Raw genomic sequence first — 22,408 nt, forward strand, 5'->3', positions numbered from 1 at the left:
CCTTCCCTAATTATTTCAGGAGTTATTTCTTTTTTGAAAGGCTTGAAAAAAAATCTAGTGATTTCTTTATATACTCTGCATCTAGGGCCCTATTTAACCCTCTTGTGATATAAAAAAGCAGTTATGTGAAACTCAACAAGGAGGCAACTGTCTCACAACATGTGCTACATTCTGCCCCCTTTGTCCCCTAAATACAAAAGCATGGCATGGCATTGTAAAAATAGTGTCAAGAGCACTAAAACACTAAATGATCTTATCTTGAGAAATATAAAAAGAAAACATTTATTTTTTTGGTTTTGTTTTTTGATTTACTGAGGAGAGATACTAGATTCTTGGGTTTGGGTAGTATAATAAAATAGACAATAGAATGAATGAAGGCAGAAATACTTCTATTTTTTTTTGGCTTGGATTTGATTTTTCTTTGGCAAGAAAATAATACTTGGACTAGAAGTAGCTAATAGGAAGATGATACTCATGATAAACAAGATTATTTAGATAATCTCATTAATTATAATAGATAAGATAAATAAGAAAGAGGCAATCTTTTTAACTGTCCTTAATGGGTTAAAGACATTAGGTACTGAAAAATGGCATCCTAGGTTCCTGAAAGAAGTAGTGAATGTGATTGTTGAGCCACTGTCAATGATCTATGGATTCTCATGAAGAATAGGAGAGGAACCACAGACTGAAGAAAGTAGAATGTCATCTTGATTTTGAAGAAGGGGAAACAAATAGAGAATATATACTATGGAACTATGAATTTGACTTCAAATCTTGGCATTATTCTGGAATGTATGATTAAAGAGATGATTAATAGCATCTCAAAAAACAAATGGTGATCACAAAGAGTCAACAGAGCTTCATTAAGAACAGGGCTTTTTTGGGGGGGCAGCTAGGTGGCTCAGTGGATTGAGAATCAGGCCCAAAGACAGGAAGTTCTGGATTCAAATGTGGCCTCAGATACTTCCTAGCTGGGGGACCCTGGGTCAGTCACTTAACACCCATTTCCTTACCACTCTTCTGCCTTAGAACCAATATACAGTATTGATTCTAAGATGGATGGTAAGGGTTAAAATAAAAAGGCTTATCAACATGTCTCATTTTCTTTCATTCTTTCTTTCTTTTTAAAAACTCATACCTTTTGTTTTAGAATTGAGAGTAAGTATCTGTTCGAAGGCAGAAGAGTTGGCTTGCTCAGGGTCACATAGCTAGGAAGTGTTTGACACAAAATCTGAATCCAGGACCTCCCATCTCCAGGTCAGACTTTTTATCTTCTAAGCCACCCAATTGGCTATTCATTTCTTTTTTGTCAGGGTTACCAACATAGTGCTCAGAACTTACCTTGCTCTTAAAGATTTTTTAAAAAATGGTATTCTAATGGACAACATGAGAAGATGTGAGCTAGCTGATAGTATGGTTAGATTCAGAATTGTTTGAACGACTGAAAACAAAGAGTAGGCATTATTATATCAATGCCAACTTGGAGGGAGATTTCTCATGGAGTCCTACAGGAAGTTGTTTTGTCCTGGGGCTGTTAAAAGGAATGTTTATTAAGTTTTCAAATGACACAAAGATGGTAAGGATAGCTAATACTGGAAGAAGCAATCGGTATTCCAAAAGCTTTGGCAGTACAGTGGGCTACATTAAATTAGAAATGTTTTTAAGAGCTTCTTGTGTGTGAGGTTCTGGAATTCAGAGATAAAAACTAAGTAGTCCTTACCCTCAAGAAGAATGGAAAATGTGGTGTTACACATGTTTACAAACAGACATTACAACATCTATATGAAATTGATATGTATTTGTACACATATATATCATCTATATATCCAAGAGCTATTTCCCAAGAGATAAGTAAAAGATATGAATGCACAGTTCTCAAAAGAATTGCAAAATATTATAAACTACTATTATTTATAAACTATTACATGAAAGAATGCTCCAAAGCATTAATAAATGAAATACAAATTATAACATCGCTGAAGTTTCACTTCATGTCTTCCACATTGACAAAGCTAGGGATAGGAAGTGTTGGAGGAATTGTGGGAAGATGGGCGCCCCAGAACATTGTCAGCAGAGTAATGAATCTGTTCAGCTGTTTTGGAAAGCAATTTGGAATTAGGCAAATAATGTGACTAAAATGTCCATACGCTTTGACCTAGAGATTCCACTACTCCAGGGAGTTCATTAATGAGAAGAGAGTCTCCATATACAAAATATTTAGAACAATGCCCTTTGTGATAGCAAAGAATTGGAAACAAAGTAGATATCTATTGATTGGGGAATGGCTAGACAAATTGTGGAATGTAACAGAATATCACTGTCTTGCGAGAAGTGATGAATAAGAATAATAGAGAAGCATGGAAAGATCTATATGAATCAATGCAGAAAAGTAAACAGCCAAGAATATAATATACAAAATAACTACAACAATGTCAATGGAAAGGGTGACCAACCCCCCCCCCCCAAAAAAAAAGTGGGTGTTGTAAAATCATAAAGAACAATCATGGCTCCAATGAAGGGGTACAAGTCGTCACCTTTTCTTTACTCTTTTGCAGAAGTTACAGATCCCTGAATGTGGTGTATTGTGCATATTTTCAGACTTTTGTGAGGTGTTAGCAGTTCTGCAGATTTTCCCCTCTGCTTTTTGTTTTTGTTTTTCTTTTTTTTTCCTTTTCTCAGTGGTAGTAGTTATAAAAGATGACTCTAAGCTCTTTGAGGGCAGAGACTATCTTTTACCACTTTTTGAATCACTAGCATTTAGCATATTGGTTGCATATAACAAGAGCTTAATGCACGTTAATTAATTGGGAAGGGACAAGGGAGAAATATTGGAGAAAATTTTATTAATGTTTGAAAAATCCAACATATCAATAAAATTTATTTTTTTAAAAGAGAATAGAACCAGAAGCACACCAATTCTCCTAAAAAGACATTCTTAAATGTTTCCTTCCTAGTCTTGACCCTTTCCTGGCTCAGTTCTCCTGGCAATCACCTCAGATCCAGCTGTTAGGGGAAAAAGAGCTCTCAGGTGGCTGCTGATACTCTACCCACAGATAATTGAGAACTGAATGTATTAATCTATGTAGAGTCTCCCCATTCGTGTCTTATTTCTCTGTAGTCTCTGAAGGCAAATGTTTTTAATGCAGAGAAGAAAAGGGAACAGTCCTCAGACCACACTGATACTTGTAGTTATGGGTTCCGGAATTCACCCCTTCAGAGTACCTAGGGACACAAGGGACACAAGGGGCGAAAAAGAAAGAAAAAAGGACCTCAGTAAGATTCTTAGACTGTGACAATGAGGTCAAAGCAGGATTTTATTAGAACCATATTTGAATCCTGAAATTTAAAAAAATAAGAGCAACATACTTTGAAAATTATTTATGATTTTAAGCACATGAAAGGCGTATCATGTACCCAGGGAAGGCATAATGGGGAACAGCTGGCAAACATGTGTCTCACTGTTCTGGGGATGTTCATAATTCTCTGATGGCCAAGAATAACAGTAATAATGATGCTGCTGTTGCTGATGATTGTATTAATAATAATAAAAAAGAAAGAGGAGGCTTTCCTGGAGCCTGCTGTGAAGGAGTTCTCTGGCCTTTAGATGATGGCTAAAGTTGGGAAAGGGGAATCTCAGCCAGAGTCTTTGGTTCTAAGCGGCTGCTTTAGGGTCAGCAGGCAAAGAAAAAGAAGATAATTGTTTCTACCCAAGAAAACCCATGAGTAGCTGCAGAGGACTGGTGATGGCCATTTGAATTGCTCTCCCTTTGCTTTCCAAGTGGTCTATTTTGGGGTAAACTGTCTGGCCCAGATCTGGGATTGATAGAGGATTTCCTGTGAGGATGACTAGATCAGTTTTATACTCGCTCATTCATCTGTGGCCTCATTCCAGGGGAGCAGTGCCCAGGCCACTGTTAAAGGTTGGAGTTGTGGAAGGTGGGCTGCTGATAGCTAGGACTAAAACTGACCTACTGTTCCTCCTCCTCCTCCTCCTTTCTTCTTTCTTCTTCTTTCTTCTTTCTTCTTTCTTCTCCTTCTTCTCCTTCTTCTCCTCCTCCTCCTCTTCCTCCTCTTCCTCCTCCTCCTCCTCCTCCTCCTCTCCTCCTCCTCCTCCTCCTCCTTCTCCTCCTCCTTCTCCTTCTCCTTCTCCTTCTCCTTCTCCTTCTCCTTCTCCTTCTCCTTCTCCTTCTCCTTCTCCTTCTCCTTCTTCTCCTTCTCCTCCTTCTCCTTCTCTCTCTCTCTTCACCTACCTGATGTTTATCTTTTTATTTTTTTACCCTTACTTTTAGAGTATACTGTATGTCAGTTCCAAGGCAGAAGAGCAATAAGGGATAGGCAATGGTGGATTAAGTGACTATGATCACACAGCTAGGAAATGTCTAAGGTCAGTTTTAAACCCAGGACCTCTGGTCCTTAACCCTGGTCCTCAATCCATTGAGCCACCTGGTTTCCCCTTATGCTTTTAAAAATAATCAGTTCAAGTTATTCCACCTCTAAGATGATTCTTGACCATAATAGCGCATAATTTTTTCATTCTCTAAATTCTTACAGCACTGATGTTCTTGATCTACAGTGTTCCTGATTTTGAGGGACAGCCTTGATTTCAAAGAAAGAAAATGGACTTTTTAAATGAGGCTACATAAATCAATTCTCTTTTGCCAAATCATTTCAATTTTGCTAAATCCAATTTCAATATGGAAAATACAGTCATTGTCTCAAAACTACTTAATTGTCAATTGGAACACACTACCTGCCATGTTAGTTATTCAGTTCAATTGACTGAGCATTTATTAAGTGTTATGCTACCTTCAAGGCACTGTACTAGGTCCTAGGTCCTCAAGAAGTTGACATTCTATTGGAATATAAACTTCTCTTCATATGTTAATATATTATCTTCTCAACTAGATTTTAGGTTCCCCAAAGGCAGGAGCCATGTATTGTACTAGGGGCAGTGAAAAGTTACATTTTCATAAGAGTTTTATAGAATCTCACAATCCAAGACAAGAACAAGTAGTTTAGGGATTCTTTTTTTTTTTTTTAATCCTTACCTTCTGACTTGAAGTCAATACTGTGTATTGGCTCCAAGGCAGAAGAGTGGTAAGGGCTAGGCAATGGGGGTCAAGTGACTTGCCCAGGGTCACACAGCTAGGAAGTGGCTGAGGTCAGATTTGAACCTAAGACCCCCATCTCTAGGCCTGGCTCTCCATCCACTGAGATACCCAGCTCTCCCCAGTTTAGGGTTCTTAACTTTTTGCATGTCTTGGATCCCTTTGGCAGTCTGGTGAAGCCTAGAGACTTCTCAGAATAATGTTTTTAAGTAACTGAAGGAAATGCTAAATTTCAATTAAAGATTAATGAAAATAAGGGTGGCATTCTTCCCCCCCACCCCATTCAAGTTCAATGACTACTGTATGGAGGGCAAGTTAAGAACTACATGCTTGATTAAAAATTCCTTCTTCACTAGGTTCTCCAGTATTTTTAAGATCACCAGTGAGAGAGAACCCACCCTTCCTCTTTTCTTCTCTACTTTTGGACAGCTCTAATAATTGGAACTTTACCACCCCTGCTGAAAAGAAACCTTCGTGGCTCATGATTCTGTTCCCAGGGACCAAATAGAACAAATTGAATCTCTTTTCTATGTGATAAGCCTTCGAGTCCTTATGGCAGACCTCAATGTTCCTTTTCTCCCCAAATCTTTTCTTTTCCATTGTAAACAGTCCTGGATCCTTTGCTTAGTCCTCTTCTGAAGTACTATGTTGTTCAGTTCTTCAGATATAGGCTGACACTCTCTCATAATGAACCCTATGCCTTTATAAATGGGGTCTAGGATAGTACTAGCCTCATCACAATTAAGACTCACTGAATTTGCAATCTATAAAACCCCTTAAGTTTATTTCACAGGACCGGCTTCCTAGATTTTTTAAAACCCTAGTGTAGAACTTTACACTTGTTCCTATTTAATTCCATCTTTATTTAATTTGGCTCCTTTTTTTCTAACCTGGGTGGTCTTTTTGGATTTGGACCCTCTTATACAACATGTTAGCTGTCTTTCCCAGTTTCATGTCATTTGCATATTTCACAAATATACTCTTTAAGCCTTCATCCAAGTTTTTAATAAAAATAGTAAATTGTCCAGAGTCAAGGACAGATTCTTGGGACATTCTACTGAAGATTGTTCCCTAATTTGTTATCCATTTAGTCCCTCTTGGTTATTTGCTCAAACTGTGCAATCATCTAACTCTTTCTCTACATTTTGTATAAAAGGATAACATGAGAGACTTTAATAAAATGCTTTGCTGAAACCCAAGTATACTATTTCTTGAACATCCTCTTGATTTACAGGTATAATTATCCTACCTAAAAAATAAGATTAGTTTGTCATTATACCTTCCTTTAAGAATGAATTTTTATGCCTTTTATTTTTACATTATGCCCATTTCTGTATATTCTTCCCCATTGCCTCTCACAAATTAAACTCTCCCTTGTGACAAATAAAAATAATTAGGCAAAAATAAATAACATAATGACTGTATCTGACAGTGTATACATCATTCTCCCTGAGTTGTACCTTAAATCTCTTGAGAAGATGGAGGAATTTTTCATTATTTGTTTTCCAGGACCATTATCTTTTTCAATTACTCTGAAGTTCAATCACCTTTAAATGATTTCTTCATTATATTTCATATTATCTATCATCTATTATTTTGTATATTGTTACTCTGGGTTTTATTTAATTCTGTATCAATTCATAGAGGTCTTTCCATCAATGACCTATTCTTTTGAAAAGCATTATTTATTTTAAAGATTCTTTTCTTTTTAAATTGAGTTCCAAATTCTGTCCTTTCCTTTTGCTCTTCCCCCCCTTCATTGATAAAGCAAATAAAATTATATCAATTATACATTTGAAATAATGGGAAATATTCCCATGTTAATTATATTGCAAAAAAGCAAGAAAATTATATTCACTTTGCACTCAGAGTTCATCAATTCTATTTCTGGATATCGAAAGCATTTTTTCATCATTAGTCCTCTGGAATTGTCTTGTATTATTTTATTGATCAGTGTAGCATATCTGATTGTCATTACGACATTGCTTTTACTGTGCACAATAATCTCTCAGTTCTCACTTCACTTTGCCTCAGTTTCTATAGGTCTTACCATGTTTTTTTCCTGAGCCCCTTCTACCCCCTTCATCATTTCTATCTATGAAGCGTCTTGTTCAGCAATTCCCCAATTAATGAGCATTCCCTCAATTTCCAATTTTTCCACCTCTAAAAAGAGCTGATTTAAATATTTTTATACATATGAGTCCTTTTCCTTTTCTTTTGATCTCTTTGGGGAACAGGGCTAGTAATGATATTGCTGAGTCAAAGGTATCAACAGTTTTATAGTCCCTTTGGCATAGTTCCAAATTGTTTTTTGGAATAGTTGGGCCAGTTCACAACTCTACAAACAGTTTATTAGTGTACCTATTTTTCCTCATCCCCTCCAGCATTTGTCATTTCTGATAGCTGTAAAGTTGTACCTCTGAGTTGTTTTAATTTGCATTTAGCTAACCAAAAGTGATTCAGAGCATTTTTATATGACTATAAATAGCTTTGATTTCTTCTAAAAACTGCACGTTCATATCCTTTGATCATTTATCAATTGAGGAATGTTTAAAAAAATTACTCTATTCCCTACATGTTTGAAAAAATGATGCCTTTTTTAGAGAAAGTTGTAAACTTTTTGTCTGTCACATCTTTTATCAAAAAGTAGTTTCTCTAATTATCTCTTTTAATTAGGTCTCTTTTTTGCTTTTGCTTTATCTGAGATAATGATTGCTACCCCTGTCTTTTTTACTTCAGTTGAAGCACAGAAGATTTTGCTTCAGTTCTTTATTTTAACTATGTCTTTCTATTTCATGTGTGCCCAACATATAGTTGAATACTGATTTATAATCTATTCTACTAATTCCTTCCATTTTATAGATAATCTCATCTTATTCACATTCACAGTTCTTATTACTAACAGTATATTACTATCCAACCTATTTTTTTCTGTTTATCCTTTTCTCTCTCTTTTTATCCTATCCTTCTTCAAGAGTTGATTTTCCTGCTGACCTCACTGCTTCCAATAATCTGCCCTTCTTTTTATTACCTCATCCACCCCCAAATTTTTTATCCCCTTTTCCTCTTATCTCCCTATTGGGAAGGTTAGTTTTTATATGTAACTGAACATTTATATATATTATTTTCCCTTTCAACCCAAATTAGATGAGAGTAAGTTTCAAGCATTGCCCATCACCCTCCATTTCCCCTTCCTCTCTAAAAGTTCTTCCTTGTACATTCATTTTATGTGAGAAATTTTTTTTTCTAATTTTACTTCTCTCTTCTCCCAGTGAATCTCCTTTCTCACCTCTATATTTCTTTTTTTCCCTTGGAGATCATCCCAATATAGTTGACTCACACCCATGCCCTCTGTCTTCATAAACTCCTTCTAACTGATCTACTAATGATGAAGTTCTTAGGAGCTGCTTATCTCACTTTCCCATAAAATAATTCAAAGAGTTTAACTTTATTGAGACTCTTGAGTACTCTTTCTTGTTTATATTTTGTATTCCTTTTTGAGGCTTCTTTTGGAATGTCATTTCCTATTCAGCTCTGGGCTTTTTATCAGGAATGCTGAAAATGTTTTCCATTTTACTCTCGGAATCTAAGATAGGGCAATTTTCCTTGATAATTTCTCAAGACATAATATCTAGCTTCTAAATTATTTTTCCAATGAGTTATTTCAACATTCTTCTGTTTTTTTCTCCCATACTTTTGATTTTGTTTTATTTTTTATTGAAGTCTCATGAACTCACTAGCCTCCACTTGTCCAATTCTAATTTTTAAGAAATTATTTTCTTAGGTAGCTTTTGTACTTCTTTTTCCATGATACTAATTCTTTTTTTTTAGATATTTTTTCTTTAGTGAATTTTTGTACCTACTTTCCCATTTGGCCTATTCTGATTTTAAAAGAATTATTTTCTTCAGTAACTTTTTATGTCTCTTTTACCATTGGATTAATTCTATTCTTTTTAAGATTATTTTCTTCAGGATTATTTTGTGTCTCCTTTACCAAACTGTTAATTCTCTTTTCATAATTTTCTTTCATCACTCTTATTTTCTTCCCACAATATTTTACTCTTCTATTCATATGTTTTTAGTTCTTCTGGGACTTCTTTTTGGACTTGTGTCCAATCAGCATTTTCTTTGATTCTGGGGTTATAACTGTCTTTAAATTATTATCTTCTTCTGAATTTTTGTCATAGTTTCCCCTTCCACCATAGTAACTTTTAATGGTCAAATTCTTTTTTGGTTGTTTTCTCATTTTTCCAGCCTATGGGCTTTGCTCATCTAGTGGTGAAGAGATGCTATTGAGCTTCAGAACTTTTCATTCTGCTGTTTTCAGAGAAAATTACATTAATTTTTTATGCTTCCAAGGTGTTATCATCCAGGAGGATGTGTGTGGTCACCCATCTCCTGGTCTGTGCTCTGATATTTATCCAAGAAGGACCCCTGTTTCTCTGCAGTTGCAAGTGCTTGTGTTCCTCTCCACCTTGGAACTGTGACTAGAGTCTCAGTTTTTTTGTGTTCAACCACATGCACTCCTTTCTGTCCTGGACCTGATCTAGAACTGCATATGAGTAATTGAGTTGACAATCAAGGTAAGCTGCAACCAGTGCAGCAAAAGGTCTCCTATAATCTTTTTCTAAAAAGTTGTCCAACCTGTCTTCTATTTCTGGCCTAACAGCTCCCGAATCTTTTGCTGTTTACCATTGCAGCTGCCTCCAAATCCTGGTGCTGGTGCCTCTGCTATGTATACCCTGGGACCATCAATGATTCTGGCATCATCATTTTCACCTGTCAGCCCCCTAAGTTATCTGAAACTGAAAAAAGTCTCATTCTGATTTTTTATTGACTCTACTGCTCCAAAATTAAATTTGAGGAGTCATTTTTAAAGTTATTTGGAAGGGCATGTTGGGAGAGTTCAGCTAGGTTGCTAATCTCCATCATCTTCAACATGACCTCTTCTTGAGAAATCCATGTTTTATTCCTTTTTACACACCCATAAACTATTATCTTATAGTAAATTCTTTAAAAAAAATCCCTACCTCCTGTCTTAGAATCAATACTGTGCATTGGTTCCAAGGTCAGAAGAGCAGTAAGGGCTAGGCAATGGAGGTTAAGTGACATGTCCAGGGTCACTAGGAAGTGTCTGAGGCCAAATTTGAACCCAGGACCTTCCATCTCTAGGGCTGACTCTCAATCACTGAACCACCCCCGTATAATATAGTTTTGAATGTTACCAGGTACAGAAGACAATGTTTACTGGAGACTATAGACTCCATTTGGGGTTAAAAAAAATTTTTTTTTTGATAATTGTTGCTCTCTCCAATACTTTGGCATCTTCCCCATTCTCTGTGACATTTAAGAAATTATTGACAGAAGCTCAGTAATCATATCTGCCTATTCCTTTAGTACTTTGGAATATAGTTTTCCTGGCTGGGTGACCTGAGTTCTTTGAGGACAATTAGATGCTATGTGATTATCTTTTCATTTATCTTGTATTTCTGCTATGGAATCATCATTTTTATCCTAACCTTTCTAGTCCAGTGATCCTTTTCTATGGAAGAGAAAAGAAAAGCCCCAAAGTGTTGAGTAGCTCAGCTTTTTGAATGCCATCTGGCATCATCATCCTGTCCATCAGGAGCAGTAGTCATTTGCCTTCTTTGATCCTTCTCTTTCCCACAAGGTAGCTTTAAAAAACAACATCCCTTTTTGTTATCTTTAAGTTCTGCCTGTCTAAGCTTATTCAAGGCTTTAGTGTTCCTGGCACAAATTTTAAAGGTATAGTGTTATTTTCTTGTATTTATCTGTAGCTAGTTGCCCTTCCTTCCATCTGTTATGCTTGTCTTAATTTTTTTGTAAATTTGTCAATGTGTATCTATAGTGGATAGTAGACTTTTTAGACAGCTTTTCTCTTTTCTTTTTTTCAGAATCATTATTACTTATGTCTTTTGCATCTTTGAAAACTTCTTATCTGTCTTGTACAGACTTGCTTTTCAAAATATTAGTTATTTGGACCTTACTTATCTTTACTCTGAACCTTTTAAAGTTGACTTTCCCCAAATCATACTATGCCTATTTTCTTTTCCTTTTCTAAAATAAACTCTGTATACTTTTCTTGGCTCAAACCTTGACTCTGATGATGGCCATAGGTGCATGTATTTCATTGGTGGAGAAAGTTGAATCTGTACCACACCCTTAAAGTTAAATTTATGATTCTTCATTTTGAAGCTACTTGCTTTAACTTCCATGCAGGGACCCAGGACTCCTGTGTTTTTTTTTCCTTCTTCTTCTCCATCATGTTCTTTGGTCTCAGGATATTTTGTCCTCTCTGAAACTTTGCTTTGATTTTGAAGGTCTTTTATTGGCCTTGCTAGAGGAAATCACTGCAATTCAGAACTAGTATTTAGACCTAAAAGAAAATAAAAATCATCTCTGGGAAACTAATGTTCTCTGATGGGTAGAATGTGGGAGAGAAAAAAAGAATCATATCATCCCAGAATTATAATTGGAAGGAACCTTAGAAAGTCCTGTAGTACAACCTCTCATTTTACCAAAGAGGTAACTGAGGTCCAGGTATGTTGAGTGATTTGTCCAAGGTCACATAGGTAGTAAATGTCAGAGATGGGATTTATGGGATTTGAACCTAGGTCCTCTGACTATGGAATCTATCATCTTTCCTATTTTATAATAATCATGGTGCTTAGTATTTAATAGTGAAATTCTGGGCATAGTCTCCAGGGAAAAGTATTTAAATTCTCTCTAGTGTCAAATTGTATAAAAAGCATTGGATTTTGAGCCAGAGCCCTGGATTTGAAGCCTGACTTTTGTGCTTAAATAGTTGTGAGACATTGGACTAATCCCTTAAGTTCTATAAACTTCAGTCTCTCCATCTTTTACATGGAGATAATACTTGCTCTATGCAAATGCCAAAGATATTTTCACTCTATCAGTTGAATTATTATGATTCCTGGCTCTGTTGTCTTTCACTTCCTCAATTCAGTCAGACTCCTTTCTATCCTAGGACTATATTTTCTTCATCTGCACATTATGTAGAGTCTTCTCTACCTACCACTGTCTACTTTATTTATTTATTTTTTTTTGAAAGAGAGGAGGACTTTTTGGGTCAACAATAGATCAGTTGTTTCTAAGACATGGCTGAAAACTTGTGAATCCCTTAAGACTTTAGAGGATAGACATGGAAAGTATCACTTAAGGGGGAATCTGTGAATGGAAGGATGGTGGACTCGATATTTTTCTGCAACATCTAGGATTGTGATTTCAATGATTTTGTCCTATTTATTGTTAGAAATTAAATGGAAAAGAGAGGAACACTGGTCATAGAAGGAAATACTGACTTTCTGACCATACCAAGCATTGAATGCAACCAGAAGGCTTCAGAAGACAGGGAGGTAGACATGCCATTAGGACTTTGTCAGGAGGTAGCCTCCTTATTCTGTAATTAAAGAAAGAACCTGCAGAGAAGACTCTAAACAGAGCTCTACTCAGGGATCCAGATTACACAAAATAGGTCTTTGTTTGTGTGTGTGTGTGTGTGTGTGTGTGTGTGTGTGTGTGTGTGTGTGTGTGAGAGAGAGAGAGAGAGAGAGAGAGAAATAGAGAGAGAGAGAGAGAGAGAGAGAGAGAGAGAGAGAGAGAGAGAGAGAGAGAGAGAGAGAGAGAAAGAGAAAGAGAAAGAGAGAGAGAGAGGTAGGCTGAATGTAATTGTATAACATCACACAGAGCTTGCATTTAAGACATGCACACTATATTGGAGGTATGTGGGCATATTTTCCACTGAAGTCTCTCATGCCTCAAAGGAAGAGAGTGGCTTTGATAGAGATCAGGAGAAATCAATTCCAAAAAGATAGGAGAGGACTAAAGAAGGAGAAATAGCTCAGTCTGTCTGGAATTTGAATGTGAAAGGAAGTTGCTGGAGATAAGGCTGGGAGATAGATTCCAGCCAGACTATGGAGAGCCTTGAAGGCCAAACCAGATTTGTGGGGAGATGACCTTGGTTTGACAAATAGCATGTTGGCAGAGTGTGAGCTTTGGCAAGTCCCAATGGGTCAGAATGGTTTTGAATGTGGGCCCAGTAACAGTCTGTAGCCAAGCTAAGTTTGGAGAAAGAGAGATTGACTATTGGGAGGAGGAAAACATTTCTGAGGCTGAGCAACTCATAAAAAAAAAAACAACCCAAAACTTATAGGGTATAGAATGGGTTTAGGTTTGGCATCTATGGAAGGATTGTCCTTACTAGAAAGGTCATGGATAAATGCATTATTGAAGATGAATGTATGAAACAAAGGTATTTTATACTCATATATATAGACAGGAAGCTATCTCTGATAGGTGGTAGAGCATATGGTACTTGGGAGTTTACCTACCAGCCCTCCCTGTTCTCCTGGAGTCTTCTGCTACTAACCATTTGTATGGCCTTCAGCAAGTCACCTTTTTGTCTCTGTGCCTCATCTATGTAGCAAGGATTAGCTTAAATGGTTCCTAAATTTCCTTTTATTGGAAAATTCCATTATTTAATGATTATTATTTTATTTCTTTTTCTGAGTTATACATGTATTATCATGCAAAGCATATTTGCATATTATTCCATTTTTTAAATGAATAATGATTATTATTTTTAAAGCTTTTGAGGAGTGCCTGAATTAGCTTCACTGTTCTCCTATATTAGCACAAGTAAGAGAATAAACTACTGCCCTATCAGCTTTTTGTAAGGAATTTGAGAAGAAGAGTCAGGAGCTAGCTCTTCCTAGAAGCCATCTTTCTTCCATTCCCTGCTCCTAAAATGTATCAGTGAGGGCATCCTGACTCTAAGAAGGTTGGGAGGAAGGAAAAAGGATTCATTTATCTCTTTCATTTTCTTCCTTTTCACCCTTGTGGCTTTTGCCTTCTATAGATGTACGAGATCAAATCAGGAGGCACCATTGCAAAGAAGTTCAATGAGTTTCTGCAGAAGATGAGTTACCCCTTACAGCCCCGAGTTCCAGAACATAGCAACAACAAGATGAAAAACCTCTCCTATCCCTTCTCCAGGGAGAAGCTGTATCTGTGAGTACTTGGTTTGATGGCATGTGGGACCCAGAATTTTAAAAAATAGATGGCTGATCCAGGGAGGGTTAGGTTAACAAGTTAATGACACCTGACATTCATATAGCTCATTAAAGTTTCTAAGGCATTTTGCATGTATTATAAAGTTTAAAACATTAGCTGTGGAAGGAAACTAGATACCATCATCTCACAGAACAGTAAAATGTAAGTTCCTTGTGAGTTAGTTTTTTTTAATTCATTGTATTTGTATCCCCAACACCCAGCACATAGTAGTCACTTTAATAAATACTTGTGGATGATCAATAATATATTTAGAGCAGAAAGCTTACTCAGAGGTTATCTAGTCTAATTCTCTTGTTTTATAGTCAAGAAAAAATAAGAAAAGTGAACTGACCTGACAGTGTTGCATAGGTATTAAGTGGTATAGTTGGAATTTGAACTCTGGACTCTGGACTTAAATTCAAGGATCTCTCCCTCCCTAGTACAGTGTATCATTTCATTTGGTCCTCTGAGATAGGTACTGGAGATATTATTAGCCCCATTTATAATTTGTATTCTATAGCACACATATATAATTTATATTTGCGAATGTTATTTATATAATTAAGGTTTATTCTTTTGTAATGGGTTGGTGGAACAGCTTGTAATTATTCTGGGTACGCTAAGAAGAAGTATGGAAAATTCATTTACTTCCCTATCTAAAGCACAAGGCTCTACTAAGATTCTGGATTTTCAACATCATAGCTAAACTGGAAAGAAATGCTTGCACATGTATGTGTGTGTGTGTGTGTGTGTGTATGTGCCTTCATGTGAGTGTGTGTGTGTGTGTGTGTGTGTGTGATATGTGTTGGGAGGGAGAAGAGTTGAATTCCCTCAGTTTTCTCTCTACCTCCCCATTCTTTTATTCTTTTTTTTTTAAACATTATTTTATTTGGTCATTTTCATACATTGTTCATTGGAAACAGATCATTTTCTTTTCCTCCACCCCCCCTTCCCCCCCACCCCGCCACACCTTCCCTAGCCGATGTGTGATTCCTCTGGTTATCACATGTGTCCTTGCTCTGAACCCATTTCCTTGTTGTTGGTATTTGCATTAGAGTGCTCATTTAGAGTCTCTCCTCTGTCATGTCCCCTCAACCTCTGTATTCAAGCAGTTGCTTTTCCTTGGTGTTTTTACTCCCTCAGTTTGTCCTCTGCTTGAGGATAGTTTGTTTTTTATTTCCTCGTAGATGGCTGCAGGTTGTTCAGGGACATTGTAAAGCCGTTACTGGAGAAGTCCATTACGTTCTCTTGTACCACAATGTGTCAGTCTCTGTGTACAATGTTCTCCTGGTTCTGCTCCTCTCACTCTGCCTCACTTCCTGGAGGTTGTTCCAGTCTCCATGGAATTCCTCCCCCATTCTTTTATTCTTAGCCTCTTACCCTGAACACTTTGACCTGTCAGAAGCCTTTAGAAAGATAGCAAAAAAGAGTCTTCAAGTAGGAGTGAATATTTTAGAGATACTATAAAAGGGAAACATTTGTTGGTGTTTGAATTTGAAGTGGGAGTATTGATCCAATGAAATCCACAGACTGACAACCTAGGAAGAAAAGGCAAAGAATTCAGGAGTATGTACAAATGGAGATTTTGAGCCTTTGGACTTCATCCCCCAGAAGTTCCTTCATGGTCTCCAAAAATGTGGGTTTTAAAAATTAATAATCACTAAATATTATATTTTATAAAGTTTTATTAATAATAACGAAAACAAAAGAACTGCCTGACTTCAGCCTGGTCCCAGGTCCAAGAGAGGAAAAAGGAGGAGTTCCAGCCACTTAAATACAATCACAAAAAATGTGGGGGCACAGGAAAATTGAATTTTGGGAAATACTAAGGGACTTCTGGGGGATGAAGACCAAAGGTTCAAAATCTCCATTTATACAGGTGAGAGGTTTGGAACCCAAAAGATGGAAAAAATCGAGAACAGTAAAAGTTGCTTTGAGGGAATCTGAATAGTTGGCTAGGCTTAGAAGGATGTAAAAGACTTACTAATCCTGCCCTTTCCCAGTTTTAAACTTTGGACTCAGATATACTGGATATGATATTGGGGCTGGACCTCCAAGCATTACATTTGCCTCATGATTACCCCCTTGAATTTAATCTCAGAAATCTCCGAATATAGCTCATGTACACTTTATATCCAACTTTCCACAAGAGAAAGTAATATGTCCCTAGATTTCAAAATGCAATTAAGGTAACAAATGCATATTGGATAGAAGACAACTTTTATTTCACCCCACAGACTATGGAGCTCATAGACAAATACAGGAAATAGATAAATCCCTCCTTGTGGTACATAAACAATAAATTCTTCTCTTCTGATAGGTCTTATTTTTCCACCAGTGTCTTAGAGTTATTTTAACTCAATGCTGTCCCATGTTTTGCATTCCACTTGAAAGGGGACAGAACTTGAAATTGTCAGTCAGGTAATACCCTGCCATTCTGAAGGATCTCTAAGCCTCCCACAGAGTCCCAAACAGCTACTTTGTGGTTTGGACACCACTCAGCTTCCAATGGTGGCACATTTTGCATTGTCCAAGTAGCTCAACATAATAATGGTAGGGAGCAAGGTTAGTCATTCAGTTAGTAAACATTTATCAAGTGTCTATTATGTACTGAACACTGAACTAAATACAAGAAATAGAAAGAAAACACTGTCTTTCTTAGACTCTTAGACTCTTAAGAAGCTCACATTCTAATGGAGAAGACATGTAAATAACTAACTTCATATAGGGTATATATACAGAAGCTATGGAAGATAATCTCAGAGGGAGGGCACTATTAGCATTAGAGACACCTAAGGAAGGTCTCTTGAAGAAGGTGGGACATTGTAATAGAGGCTCCTACTAATATATTTATGGTAACAGAGGTGTTGGAGTGATAATACCAGGAAATAAGTTAGAGGAAAAGCTAAGGTTTACACCCCCCCACCCCTTCCTGTGCCTCTCCCAGATAATCTTAATGACTTTTCTCAAAGGATAAGCAATCAGAAGTTTCTTAAGGATTAATTACACAATATAACTCTTCTGAAAGGGGTTTTAGTCTTAATTTAAGGGAATTAAGGGAGGTGGGAGAGGGAAGACGGAAATTAAAGTCTCCCTAATCTCCTATGGGGTTCAATACAGGGAAATAAAGTTATTTTGTCTTTAAGGGAATAATCCTGATAAACTGAAAAGGTTCTTCAGAGCTAAGCTCCAATCTTTTCAATATTAAGTCAATGAGTAGCCAGGAATTCAGAGCAAGCCTGTTTCTCAGCCTCTTTCCTCCCAGTCAGCAGGAAAAAAAAGTCTCTCAGTTCAGCTGCTGGCTTTCCCAACTGCCTTCTCATCAGATTCTATTGGAATCTTCCTTCCTTCTGTTTGATTGACAGTTCCTTCAAAATTCCATCTCTCGCATTTGCTTGCTAACATCTCTCTGGTGTAGTAATCTCTTTCTTACATCATGAACTGAGTTTTTGAAAGGAGCCAGAGAAGTAAAAAGTAAAGATAAAAGAGGAGAAAATTCCAGGCATATGGGGAAACAAATGGAAAGGCTGGAGTTGGGAAGTGTAGTGCTGTGTTTGAGGAACAGTGATCTGGCCTTTGCATAGGGTGTAACATAGGGAAGAAAAATGCAAAAAAAAAAAATTGAAAAGGCATAAACTGGCCATTTTGGGAAGGAATTTAAATGCTACAGGATGTGATATTTGATTTTGGAACTAATAGGGAGTCCCTGGAGTTAACTATTGGGTTGAATCATATGATAAAACCTGTGATTTAAGAAATTCACTTTGGCAGCTGAATATGGGAAGATGTCTGAGACAGGGGGAACAACTAGAAGGATCTTGCAATTATCCAAGTGAGACATGATGTTTGAGAGGAGAAAAGGAAAATAAACAAGAGATGTCACAAAGGTAGAAATGACAAGGTTTGATAACAAATGAAATATGTAGCATGAGGGTGAGGGAAAAGTTAAAGAGAACACTGGGATTTTTGAGCCAGGGTAAGGAGGAGAAAGAGTGAGAGGAAAGTTGAGAACATGGGAAGATTTGGGGGAGAAAGACAAGTTCTAATTTGGATGTGCTAAGTTTGAGAAACCTATTCAGTTTGAGACACTCAAATACAATTGATTTGGGTAAAATAAAGGCCAGGAGAGACTCAGTTTGAATTTACAGATTTAAAAAGCAGCTTCATAGACATGATAATTCAATTCCTGGGAATAATTTTCAAGAAGGATGAAGATTGAGAAAAGACCATTACATTTGGCAGTAAAGAGATCACTGGTGACTTTAGAGAAGTCATGAGGTCAGAAGCCAGATTGTAGAATATCCATTGCTTGCTCTCATATCTTTTTGATTGTTGCTCCAGATTTGGGAGCCATGTGGGTGATGCTCTGCTTTTCCAGAAACATGCCTTGCACTCCCACCCTTTTCTCTTTTGAAGGTCAGAACTCTTAAATTGAGATTTCTTATAAGGCAACCCTAAAGACAGACTCTTCTCAATAAATCTCCCTCCTTTGACTAGAAGGCTAAAATGCCTTTAAAATCAACAACCCTTGGAAATGGATCTCTTTTTCTTCATTTAGGATATTTGAGTTCAGGAATATTATTCCTGAACTTTCCCTTTAGACAGCCTTGGCCTTGTATTTCTTCAGGAACTCAATTGTGCACCATTGCTCTGACTACTGCTATCTCAGGATGGAGAGGTCATCTCTTTGGTCTCTTGTCTTTGACTTGGGCTCATAAAATTGTGGGCAAGTAGCTGTAGGTTCCATGTGAAGTAGGAAAATCTGTTATGCACACATGTTAGAAGAAAGGCTTTAAGAGAAAAGGCTTTTCCCACCACTAACATGTCACCCTCACTTTCATGGATGTACTCAGGACAGTGAATCCTCTGATAAAATTCCATCATTCTAAGAAGTTCCAGTCAACCAAATACTTTCTAGATCACAACAGTCATTGAAACTTAAATAGGTGTTGATTTTGGTCCTCTTAACAATGGCCTAATGAACATGTCCCATAGAGAGAGGTATAGATAATCAATATTCTAAACAAGGCTAATTTTCCCATAAACTTATCAGATTTGTCAAAGAGCTCCCCAATCACCATTACATTTCTCCTCAAACACCTTCAGAATAATAGATAATAATAAGGCTAAAAGAGACCATAGAATTTATCCAATCAATTGTCATATCTTGTTATTTTCACAATATATCTTATATCCACCCACATAACTATCCCCTGATTCAGACTTTTATCATCCTTCACTTGGATCTATTGTGATATCCTCTTAACTGCTTCTACTCTTTCTCCTCTCAAATCTACCCTTCCTCTTCTCCCTGCCCAACATACCTGCCAAAACAAAGTTCCTAAACTTTAAGTCTAACTATATTATTCTCCTTACTTCTAAGGCTCTAGTGGCTACCTCTTGGCTCAAGGATAAAATACTAATTCTTTAGTATAGTTTTAAAAATCCTTTACAATCTGTTCTTCAGCATAACTTTCTCTGCTTATAATACATCTTCATCCACTTTGTTTCAGCCAAAATGGCATTCTTGCTGTTCATTGTACATAACTTTCCAGCTCATGTCTGTGACTTTGGTTAGGACATCCTCCCTCCATGCCTGGAATGCACTCTCTCCTTACTTTCATCTCATGGAATCCCAGGTTTTATTCATGGTCTAATTCTGATGTCAGCTTCAATATGAAGCCCATCCTAATACTCCTACTTGCTAGCATTCTCTCCTCCCAGAAACTACTTTGTATTTCATTCTCTGCATACATATTATTTTTCTTACATTTTAATAGAATGTTGATTTCTTTTTGTCTGTATCTTCAGGACAGCACAGTAATCAATATAACCGTAGATTTAGTACATGAAGTAAATAAATACTTGTTGAATGACTGAATTCATCTTGGTTCATCTATTTCTTTTAGAAGGATGCTTTTGTTTTAATCATAAAACATCTCTGGGCTTTAGTTTCCTAATTTGTAAAATTAGAGGATTAGATGAGATGCTCTTTTAGGTCCCTTGCAGTTCTGAAGTTCTATGCTTCTATACTTAGATGCGATTATTCCATCTAGATACATTTTTTACCCTTAGGATACCTTACAAATCTGAAAAACTTGTGAAGAAGATGGTTTGTGATGAGTTCTTCAGCCTCCCTCCTTATTGCTCTGTCCATTCTCAGTAACTGACCCTCCCTCCAGGCAGCCAGCCAACTCATGATCTTTTCCAGCATTCCTTATCAAAATCTCCTTTCAGCGCCCTCATTTATATGATCTTAAATCAGTGAAAACAGCTTAGCTGTCACCCTCTAGGGGTATTAGATAGATAGATAAGGTATTTATTAAATGCCTACTAGGTGCAAGTCATGGTGAGAAACATTGTGGTTGCAAATACAAGGAAGACAAACCCTACTCTCAAGGAGTTTATGTGTTACTGGGGGTAGATGATATATAAAAAGGATCTGGAAATCAGTTAGGGAGAAAGAGCATAGGGACAACATTGGCATGGACAAAATGGCTGAGGTCTTTTAAAAAATTGTGTTCTGGGGGAAGGAGCCACCAGTTGGAAGGAAAGGAATCCAAGGTAGTGGTTTCTCAGGGTGCCAATATGACAGACAAAGGAGAAAAAAAAATCCAAAATTTTAGATTCTAGGTAGTAGCCTTTGACTTTACTAGAAACCAGAGTCTAAAATTAATAGGATAAAGTTCTTTCTTAGAGATTTCAGTTAGTAGACAAATGGCAGAGGAGGGATTTAGGTTGAAGGAATTTTACTTTGACATGGTATAGAGAGAAGGGCCTGAATCCTACCACTCCTATGTTTTTTAAATCATTATTTTCTGTCTTAGTATCAGTTCTAAGACAGAAGAGCAGCAAGGGCTAGGGCAATGGTGGTTAAGAGACTTGCTTAGGATCACATAGCTAGAAAGTGTCTGAGGCCTAATTTGAACCCAGGTCCTCCTGACTCCAGCTGCCTGAAGGCAGATACTATTGATGAGCGTTTACTTACCCACAGACAAGATTTCCTCCTACTGAATTTTTATTCAGAATGTTAGTCAGTGATTCCTCTTTAACTCAGGTAGAACATATATCCAGTGTGGGCAGGCCTTGCTGTTTAGTCTCTGAAAGTAATTGAAATTTGGCAAGGCCTGCCAAAATAGGAGTAATATCATCTGCTCTTGTCTGAAGTTCTAAATACTTGGACCTTCTAAGCCTCCTGTGTTTCTGTTCAGTGGAGGCATCTACTGAATTTAGCAGTTGAGGTCATTGGTAGCTTGATGTTGTTGGAAGCCAGATTGAAAAAAGGATAGGAACAAGAGTGGGAGGCATGACAATGGAAATAACCAATGATAGTGACATCAGGATGTTATAATTTAGGGAGAATGAGCTATCCAGTGCCACAGTGGTACTAAGTGGCAGAGCCCGAGCTATAATCTCAGCCTTTCATTTCAATGTTTTCCCATTATATCATGAGGATGTGACCAGGGCAGAATCCAATTCTCTTACTTTCTAACTCATTTCTCTTTCCTTTGTTCAATGGTGATTGTTCCAAACATATTTATTTGTTGAGCGATTGATTTGTGATGAAACATCTCATAGTTGCCATCTAAATAAGATCCCTTTTGTGGTCCAGATAATAGTCAGTCTAGAAGAGTTGATTACTTTGAGAAGGGCAATGTTTCATCTACTGCATGAGTAGGTCTAGAGTGCTGTGTTCTATGAACTATGTTCTCATTCACTGGGAATGTTGTAGGATACTGATTTAAATTACAGAATTAGATTATCATAAAATTTAGGTCTGTAATGAATGATAGTCAGAGTTTGATCCATTAGGATTCATCTTAAACTCCCTCGTTTTATAGATGAAAAAGTTGAGATTCGCAGAAGTTAATTATCCAAAATCACCTGAGTGGCATATATCCTTTCAGTTTCTAATTCTTTTTCACCACAAAAAACAGTTGCTATAAATATTTATAGGTCTTTCCCCATCTTACACTCAACAAGGACACAACAGAAATTTTCTCTCTAAACCCTTTTCTTTTCCAACTTCCCATCATTGCAGGCTATCAGATTCATAGCCTCAGTATTATTCTTAATTTCTCTCTCTCCCTTTCCCTCCATATTGTGATTACTCAGTTGCCAAAATTTGTCATTTCTAGCTCTATAGCATCTATTTCTCATTACCTTTTTGTTGTTGTTCAGTTGTGTCCAACTCTTCATGACTTAAT

General features: G+C 36.9%; 1 protein-coding gene across 1 annotated transcript in view; it reads left to right on the forward strand.

Annotated features, from left to right (window-relative positions):
• Positions 1-22,408, forward strand: part of ANO2 (anoctamin 2) — a 532,091-nt gene that overhangs the window by 115,393 nt on the left and 394,290 nt on the right. Inside the window, exon 3 of the mRNA XM_056799271.1 lies at positions 14,008-14,159. Within this exon, the coding sequence (XP_056655249.1) occupies positions 14,008-14,159 (152 nt within the window). The remainder of the gene's footprint in view (positions 1-14,007; positions 14,160-22,408) is intronic.

This window comes from Monodelphis domestica, chromosome 5, assembly GCF_027887165.1.
Source record: "Monodelphis domestica isolate mMonDom1 chromosome 5, mMonDom1.pri, whole genome shotgun sequence".
NCBI lineage: Eukaryota > Metazoa > Chordata > Mammalia > Didelphimorphia > Didelphidae > Monodelphis > Monodelphis domestica.